Source organism: Apteryx rowi, unplaced genomic scaffold (genome assembly GCF_003343035.1).
Source record: "Apteryx rowi isolate R43461 unplaced genomic scaffold, aptRow1 scaffold_433, whole genome shotgun sequence".
NCBI lineage: Eukaryota > Metazoa > Chordata > Aves > Apterygiformes > Apterygidae > Apteryx > Apteryx rowi.
The window spans coordinates 196,890-206,186 of NW_020450687.1; the positions used below are offsets into that span (position 1 = coordinate 196,890).

Consider the following 9,297-nt stretch of genomic DNA (forward strand, 5'->3'; position numbering starts at 1 on the left):
GGGAGTACTGGGGGGCTGGACTGGAGGTAGGACTGGGGTATAAGGCTGGGGAACAGCAGTGAAGATCATGAGCTTGGACTGGGGTTGCAGCATCGGGGCAGGGCTGGGTGCTGGACTGCAGAGGCTTGAGCTGGAGTGGAGCTACTGGGGCAGGACTGGGAGGCTGGACTGGACATACTGGGGCGAAGTGTGGCTGGCAGAGACCACGAGCATAGGACTGGGTGACAGGAGGAAGAAGCTGGCTGGAGGGATATGCAGACGGAGAGGTGTGGAGGGATTTAAGGGAAGCAAGAAGTATCAGGGCGGAAGGTAAACAGGTCCCTTTCTCTCTCCCGTCCCTTGGATGCTCCTTCATATGAGGCAAAGGATTAAATTAAAACGGAGCTTTCCCCTAGACGTGGTTGAATCAGCGTGTTGCCGGGTGCTAGCAAAGATGGAATGTGCTTCCCTTTTCCTTTCCGTTGCCAGCTGGCTCACGCGCTTCATCCTACAGACTTGCCACCTGAATGCTCTTTTTCTTTGCAGTGTTAAAGAAACGCCTTGTGAAGCTTGTTGTCAACTTTCTCTTCTACTTCCGGACAGATGAAGCGGAGGTATGGAATCTGCTTTTTTTTTTCTCTGCAAATTGACTTTGTGTACTTTGGAAATTGGTAGGGTGCCAGGCTGCCATAGGTGGAACAGACTGCCCGTATTTGCTGTTCTATCAAAACAGCAAAAGCTCCGAGGGGTGAGAAGAAATCAGTGCCATCTAACCACATCCAGATACTGTTAGCGTGCATCTGGAATGAATCTTTTAAACATAACCGTTGCCCAAAACTGCAAAAGATGGAATCTATAACTCTTAGTTGTAGAACTGTAGCTTTTTGTGTTAAACTGTGAGGGGAAGTTTATATTATGCTCTCCTGGGAAAAGAATTAGCGTTGTTTCTTCTTTTTTACGCCAGGAATATTGCTTACATACAGCGCTTGCTGTTCCTGAGAAACTTGCGTGGCTATACCCCATTAATATTATTATTTTTGGCCTGCAGAGGCCCTGTTTAGGTCTAGAGTAGAATGAGGGATGGGACATCTGGGTTCCATTTCTGGCTTTGCCACTGCTGAGATATTATGGGTTTTAGTGAGTCTCTTAATAACTGTTGCTAAAGATCGTCTAGCTGAAAAATGAGTTGAAAAGGAATCTTTATAGTGTGTGTGAAGAAACATGCTGTGTGCATGCTGGCAAGAGGTATTACGACTCAATTAATTGAAAAGCTTTTCGTGGCCTTTTTAGACTGTCTGTTATAAAATTTAACCCTGATAATGACTATGCTCTTATTTTAAGACATTTCTTTTCTCCTGTCTACTGAACTGCAGTCACTAATCACTTTTCTACTGAAGCTGCAATCACATTGCTCTAGGTATGGCCAAAAGCTGAGCAATCATTCTTGTATGTATATATATATTCTTGTATGTATATATATTCTTGTATGTATAAAGATTTGTCTGTAACTCCCCTGTGAGCGTTCTGTTATGAGACTTTGAGGATACTCCTTGCAGCACATCTCCTTTACTGCAACCTGAAGCTAGTTTTGCTTTTTTCTATTCTGACAATTATTATTTTTAAGCATTCTTGTGGGTTTTGATGGAAGGCAGGTGATGTTATTGAATGGACCAAAAATAATTTGGCAGGTGGTTCTAAAGTAAAACCGTCGTGCCAGAAATATATATTAAAACAGATTTTTCAGTATCTTCTTTGCTGCTTTATTTGTCTCTTGCATTTTGTTTAGGTTGGACAAAAGAATTCACTTGCGGCTTGCTTTTGTTTATGGCTTGTATCGCTCCTTGGTTCTCATGTCCTTGCTCAGTGCACACAGGGTGGCAAATAGTACCTGCCGTTTGTCTGTTTATCCTGAACTGTCCTAGTTCATCAACACACTGTTCTTAGCCTCTTGCAAAGCTTCGAGTCTGGCCTTACAAAGTTAAATGTGGAATTTCATTAGTCTTTCTATGTGCCTGGTGAAATATTTTGTCTTAATTTGATCTGCTGAGCTAGAAAGCAAACTCTGTCACTGTCCGTGCGTCACAGAAGTGAATGCTAACCCCCAGACTGAATCTGAGGAAGTGGAAACACAGTGTTAAAAACAAGAACAAGGAGGCACGCCAGCAGACACAAATAGGTTGCTTAAAAGAACACTGAGCATTCATTTAATTCTGGACTAAATTACCTTAAAAGTGGCAACAAGTTTTGCAACTTGCTTGAAAGGCAGTAGCAAAATTATATTGCTCACACAGTTCTGAACCCACACATATCTATCTCTGTATCTATCTCACGTGTTTCGAGTTGTCTTCACAGTTAGTTGAGCAAATCTTTTTTTACTCCACAAAGGAATGAGGCTATAAATATGTACATCAATTCCAGCATCAGCTGATGGTCAGGAACTTGCTACGCTGGCATAACTTGGTTGGTTTTGATTTTCTGTTTATGCTGCAGTTAGTGCAGAATATGCAAAGATCTCATGGAAATAACAGTTCCTCTGATAGGTTTCCCCTGTAACCACTCCTGGGTTAAAATGAATCTGGTCGCTGTCTCCCCTGGTGATCCGTGTCTGTAGCGCTGGCTGGAAAACGTGTGTTTAAACCCTCTCTCCTGGTCTTTTTCTAGCCCATCGGAGCTCTGCTGCTGGAGCACTGCAGAATCACCAAAGAGGAGGAGAACGTCTTCTCAATCAGTGAGTTCTGCATATGGATTCCTTTTGCATTTCCCTTATGCAATTAAAAATACTATGTAAAAGGAAATAATTTGCTACTTAGTTCCTGCTTTTCCCTGTGTTTCTCTGGTTACGCTGGGGTTAGCGTTTCTCAGCCCCTGTCTTCGTCAGCTGCCAGTTGTTACTGTGATGTTGCCCTGCTCCATTCCCGAGACGATGGTATTTCACTGCTGGCTGAAATCGTGTGTGTGTGATTTGCACAGCTGCATGTGAGGAAAGAAGCTGTAAAAACACACTGGCTGTGGCTTAGTGCTTGTGGAAATCCCTCTCGAGGACGGTTTGGTATTGACAGATTGCTGCTTCTGTGCTATTACATTTTATCGAAAGAAGTGAGCCTCAGATAAACCATCTGTTGGGCTAATCTAGCACCAGTCCTCCCGCCACAGTGTTTGTCCTTGTGTTGATAGCCATGACTCCAGCTGGCTCATGGTGTGTCGTCCTTTGTAAGCAGCCTTTCATCCAACAACTAATCATTGTGCAAGAGGTATGTGGCAAAAATAACAGGATGTTTCTCCAAGGCCATCCCCATATCTTTTGGCCTGGCTGTCAGGCACAGCTGCTTTTCTGTGCAGAGCCTTGTCTTCTCTTCCAGCCGGGAGGGACCGTGTTCTCACTGTCTCCGAAGGATCCTCGAAACAGCCTGAGCCTACCGACCTGTCTAGGCACCACGCTCTGAGTTACCAGGGCTTTAGGACTGTCGGGAGCCCTGGTGAATGAGCTTTCCTGAGGAAGGGGTTAAAAGTGATGGCACTTGGAGTCAGATTGTGGCCCCATACAGCAGCCCTGAGGGGTATGATGCAGTCTGACCCGGTTACTCCCCAGCAGCAGCCTAGATTTCTGTGAATTGTGTACTAAAGTGCAGATCTTTGGGAACAACGTAATTAATTAGATGTCCTGATTCTGTCTTGGTAAAGAACTGTAGTTGCCCAGGGACTTGCTTTCCGCTGTGCACAGTACCAAATTCCCCAAAGCCTCAAGCAAAGACAGGTCAGTGCCTTCTCTGAGTGTGATTTAATTCCTCAGGTGGCTGCCCTTTGCGTATATCAAAATCATTTCCTCTGGGCCATTTTCCATTTTGGTTCCTAAATCTCTGGTGACTGTTTGCAAGGAGGCTGAGAGAATTTCAGTTCTGAATCTGGCCATGTTCATCCAGATTCAATTCCCAGCTGTCATTCTCAGTTTGAGAAGTTGCTCTTTCCTCTCCAAAGCTGCTGGCTGCTGTAAGCTGACATACGCTGTAGGCAGCTGCTCCAGGCCACCTGGGAGATGCTGCACAGAAGGAGTTGGTGTCGCTTTTTTTTCAGGCAAGAAGAGTACAAAGGGATTGGAGCAGTACGAGGTGCGCTGGGTATCCAGGGCACCTCTGGGTCACCATCGCTCCCGTACTGCTTTAGCATAGCAGTATGGGGAAGGGCATTTCTGTACAAGCAGCCGAGCAGGGGAGGGTTTGGGGCAGCTGAGTGGCTGTAGGAACACGTCTGCTTTTTCCAGTGCCTTCATAACTGGTGCCTGGAGCAAACCRCTACCTGAGCTGGACTTTGAGTGCGCAGAGGCAAACTTGGCTGGGCCTTTGCCCTTAGAGGATAGGGAGTGAGCATGATCCCAAGCCGTCCAGGGAAACCTAGAGGGAGCAACGGTACAAGAAGGAGGCCTGGGTTACCAGCTCGTTCACAGGCCATCTTAGATGAACAGAGGTGCTAACTGCAGCCTGACACAGTCTGACATGCTGTGGAGGGAGGCAGTGGAGAGCAGGTGGCTCCGCCAGGACCTTTCTTACTCCTTTTCCTTATCCCTGGCAGGTTTCATTGAGGAGCCAGAGAGGAAATACTGCTTTGAATGTGACAGTGAACAGCAGTGTCAGGAGTGGATTGAGGCACTCAAGCGAGCCAGGTAGGCTGGGCCGCTAAGGCAAGGTCTGTATTGTGCTCTCTGTATGGTGCAGCCCTGTGCTGTTTGTATTCTGGGATTGTCTTGTGGTGAACTTGGGGAGGAAAGTGGTTGTGTCCTCCCAAGCAAGCTTCCCTTCGGCTGTAAATAGCATCTGAAACTTCCCCACATCCTTTTCTGCTCATCCTGCTGCTGCATGGTCTGTTCCTGTCTTACAGCTATGAGTTCATGAGGAGGAGCTTGATTTTCTACCGAAATGAGATCCAGAAAATGACAGGGAAGGTGAGTACCTTGCAGTTGGCTTTTCAGGAGCTGGTGATCTCAGGTGTTGCTGCCACCCATCCTACACAAAGGTGTTTGCTAATCTGTGTAGGAAAGAGATCCCATAGTAAGTCAGTTCCTGAAGCCATGATCTTAACAGCCTGTCGAGCCCAGTGACCTGAGAGCCTTCCTCTGCTGAGGATCTGCCTCAGCAGCTTGCATCCAGCTGGGACACGTGCGTGAGGTGGTCTGAGCGTAGTGCTCAGCTCAAGCCCTTGTACGTTCTAAGCACAGGACAGAGTGGCCTGGGGTTTGCAGTCAGATGGGCCTGCCCTGGCCTAGCCCTGAGTGCCACCAAGCCCCTGCAGGAGCTCGCAGGTAGACCTGGCCCTGGCAAGATCAGGGTGTGCTTGGGTTGAGGTGCTGCTCACACCTGTGCCAGGCTACTTGGAGCATCCTTGCTCCTGGCAATCTTGAGGTGACAGAGGTGGCTGAGCCTCAGCCATGAGCACCTGTGCCAGAGTGGAATGAGTAGAGCCTGTGAACGTTGGTTTTCAGCTGTGTCCTCTCCAAGGGCTGCTTGACCTTCTGCACCAGGAACCAGCAGCCAGGCCAAACAGGGGCCGGGCTGTGCTAAATCCAGCACGCAACTGGAATCAGCACCAGCCCCTGGAGGGCTATACCGTGAGATGACCACATGCTGGACTGCGGACTGGTGAAGGGACAGTCCTGCTGGTCTGCCCGCTTGTCCACGTCTCGCTGATGCCCTTGCTGTGCTCTTGCTGCAGGACCCCCTGGAGCAGTATGGGATCTCCGAGGAAGCCCGCTTCCAGCTGGGAACACGCAAGCAATAACCCCTGCACTCAGGCTGAACTGGCTCCTGGCCACAGCCCCCCTCTGGGAGGGGTCAAACCCAAGCTCCCCGGGGAGGAAGAGCAACAGTTCCCCACAGTGGTGACCAAGTGACTTTTTAATTTATTAGCCAAATAATTTTGTATGATTTTTTTTAAGGGAATTCATTGCACATTCCCACTTCTGGTGCCCCTGGCCTGCCCCAGTGGTGCAGGCAGCCAGAGTCTTAACCGCTCACTGTAGCCCAAAACTGCGAGCTGAGTGGTGGCTGCCCTGAGCTCTCCGCAGGTGCGTCCTGCTTGCACTGCTGTAGCTGGGGGAGTAAAACAGCCCCCACTCCGAGCAAGAGCGGAGGAGGCAGGGACTGAAGAGAATCCCCAGCATCTGCTGTCCTCCAGCAAGGGCCTGCTTCCCTCTTCATTCCTGTTCCCCTCCTGCAGTGATTTACTCAGCTCTTCTGGCTCCGGCTCTTCCAGCAACCTCCAAGGGAGCTGTTGAGGGTTGTTCAACCCCTTGCTGTAAGAGGATGCTCCAGCTGATTGCATTTCTGCGCTTGCAGGGTTAACCCCGTCGTGTCCTCTCCTGTTGGTCACGGAGCCATTTCAGGTACTGCAGCTTCTGCTAGCGGAGTCTGAAAGGCAGGGGCTAAGCGAGGAGGAGTGGGAAGCCTTCCGGTAGCAGGGGCCCACGCTGGCAGCTCAGCCACTGCTCCAGCTCACAGGGAAGGGGCATCGCTCCCCTGTGTCAAGGCAGCAGCGTCTGTGCAGTCACTAGCACCTGCCTCTGGAGGGGTTTTGGTTTTGTTTTTTTTTCCCCTCTGGGCAGGTGGTGCTAACTAACTCCTAGAGGCTTGATGAAGCTTGGCCCCAGGGCCAGCCCACACTACAGATTTTAGCTCGAGTGCTCTCACAAATGCATGTGGAGGGTGAGGCTGTCTGGCTGCAAAGCACTAGGGAAAGCGGAGCAGTCTGAAAGCTCTGTCTCATGATCCTGCTTCCCTCTGCAATACTGTGGGCTGGGCTAAATCGCGCAGTTATTTAACTTCCCGGAGAGGAAAGCCAGACAAAGAGGTTTGTAAAGACAGAAACCGCTACGTGCACTTTTGCTCGATGTATGCGCTTCAGGGTGTGCAGAACCACGGTTAAGCCCGCGGAGCCTATGACATCTGTGCATTAACACTCCATTCCCTGAGCCCTTTCTGCAGCTTTTCACCCCTTTGTGAGCTTGCAGAGGGAAAGACCAGAACAACCGCACCTGCCAAGGTCACAGAGACCTAGGCTGGCTCTCCCCTCTGCCGGGGAACGAGTGCTGCCTTCCCTGGGACTCCTGTAACGAAATGATAAGCATTAAGGAACAGCCTCTCTCCTGGGAAGCTCTGCACCTTCAGCCACTGCTGTGACTGCAGGAAGGAGAACGGTAGCCAGATGTGAGGAGCAGAAAGCCCCCCTGCTCCACGCGCTACGCAGAGCTGGCTTCAAGAGACCTTGCTTCCTGACTGCCACCAGGATGGTCCATCCCAGCCAAGAGGTGGCTTCGGTAGTAGCAGAGGGCGCAGCCGAGTGCCGCAGCTCATGGAAACGGAGGCATTCCCTCAAGAAATCCATGTGGAAGCTCCCAGGTAACATCTTCACACAGTTGATGATAGGAGCTTCACTCGCCCCTGGGGCAGGAGAATGCGGCAAGAGGCTTCTGTTAATCCTGCAGAAGCACTCGGCTTTGACCTGAGCACTGGGGTTTTGCAGCTTTCCGCTTTTTTCTGCCTGGCTAGCAGGAAAGCTGCTCTGCAGTGACACAGCGCGTGGTGAGCGCGCTGGGTTAGAGCAGCCTGTGCTGTGATCCAGACTGGAAGGGTAAGTCTCAAGGCTCTCGCTCTTTAATGGGGAATTAATGCAGGAACAAGAGCCTGCGCTTGCAAGCTTTAGTGGCCTGGCCTACCTTCTTTACCTCGCGCTGTTGGGTACGAGGAGAGTGGCAGATGTCATTGATGCTTTATTTTTAACCTCAAGCCCAAGATTTTTCCTTTCTATTCCCAAATATTCCCTTTCCCTGCAGTGGTTCCAGCCATTACCAAAATAAGCAGAGGGACAGCTGTCCTGCATAATAAACTGAGGACCTGAGAGGCTGGAAGCAGAAAATAGGTCATTTTTGATGACAGATGGCAACTCTAGTGGAAGCAGCAATAAGGGATTAAAAGCAGGAACATATCAGAGCTTGTGCTTTAGGGAATTAGTGTCCTCAGATGACCTTAAAGTGCATTTTCATCCTCATGAGCCTACTCTGCTTTACTTCAGCGCAGGGACATGTTCCTGACTTGCTGGTGGGGTACACAGCAACCTTATTTACTGTGATAGTAAAAAGACTTGTCCATCTGGTCCCTATAGAGGCCTTACAAGTGCCATGGTGATAGACATGCTTCAGGCTCTCAGCAACAGGATAATCAGAATTACACGGCAGCGTATTGTATTTCCTCATTGGCAGTTCTGGTCGAGCAGAGCAGACATGGGCTCCCACATAGAAACGGAGGTATCGCGGCTGTCCAGCCTTCAGCATTAGCTTACCAGCGCGTGAACCCGACTGCAGAAAGGAAAGGTTTAAGTTCATTCCAGCTGGTTTCAGAGGCAGAACGTTGACGTCCATGTCTAAACTGAGTCAGTTCCTCAAACTTCAGTATTAGGGAGCTCTTTAATATGCAAAGTCAACCTTTCTATAAGCAACACCCTAGGAATTTTGCCAAGACTTGATCCTCTAGCAAACAGAAGTCTAGTGCTACAGCAAGGTTCACTGCTGCCAGCCACCTTCAGTAGCTAACACAGGTTTCTGCTGTGTGCCTTCCACTATCACTAGCCTCCTCTCTTTACAAGCCTTTCAGAAGGTAGGTCTTGCGCCTACCATCTTCACTGTAGATAAAATGGGCATTTTATTTAGACGTTATAGGGAACAGTTGGGTGAGCAAAAGAGACTCCCAACACTTATTTAAGAAATAACAATGACATTTCTTAACTGAATGTAAAACAAATGCTGTGAACAAGTTAGGTGGGCCTGCCCCAGGCCCAGTAACTTGATTAGCTAGATCAACTTCTAGACTAGTGCTAGGACACTGGGTTAGATTTCAGGAGTAAGGGAAGACGGTACTTCTAGCCACTTTGGAGATCTGCATTAACTAATGGTGATTTATAGACAAATGTTCGTTTTTTTCATACTCTGTTCACTACACTTTTTTTGTATTTCAGTGGCCTATTGCAATGAGCATTGAGTACAGGCTCCCTGAAAGTATATTGAAGCTGTTTACCTGTTGTACAATGAATGTTTCCAATAAAAATTTGTTTTAATCATTGTGGCAGTCAGAGCTGTTCTAAGAAACTAGAGGCATGGCTGGGGAGGGGTGGATAGAGCGAGCTCCCGGTCCTAGGTGTGCCCCTTCCCTGCCTTAGGCAAGGCAGCAGGTTTATCTCACTGACTTGCCTGCCCCCGGCTTCAAGCCTCAGCTGGGCTCTGTGCTAGCAAAGCTAGAGGAGGGGCAGCAGCAGGGATTGGCAAGGAGAGGGCAGCTG

General features: G+C 49.1%; 1 protein-coding gene across 4 annotated transcripts; it reads left to right on the forward strand.

Moving 5' to 3' along the window:
- The first annotated feature begins 38 nt into the window (after positions 1-38).
- On the forward strand, positions 39-9,079 carry PLEKHJ1 (pleckstrin homology domain containing J1). 4 transcript variants are annotated; one of them, XM_026076505.1, is made up of 5 exons: positions 39-593; positions 2,641-2,707; positions 3,154-3,230; positions 4,546-4,636; positions 4,852-9,079. In XM_026076505.1, the coding sequence occupies exons 1-5, from the start codon at positions 507-509 to the stop codon at positions 4,863-4,865; spliced, it is 336 nt and encodes a 111-aa protein (XP_025932290.1). In that variant the 5' UTR covers positions 39-506; the 3' UTR covers positions 4,866-9,079. The 4 variants fall into 4 exon arrangements, with proteins under 4 accessions (XP_025932290.1, XP_025932287.1, XP_025932288.1 ...); XM_026076502.1 differs by lacking the exon at positions 3,154-3,230 and having other exon boundaries at positions 4,852-4,915; positions 5,453-9,079; XM_026076503.1 differs by lacking the exon at positions 3,154-3,230 and having other exon boundaries at positions 4,852-4,915; positions 5,683-9,079.
- Positions 9,080-9,297: the final 218 nt, after the last annotated feature.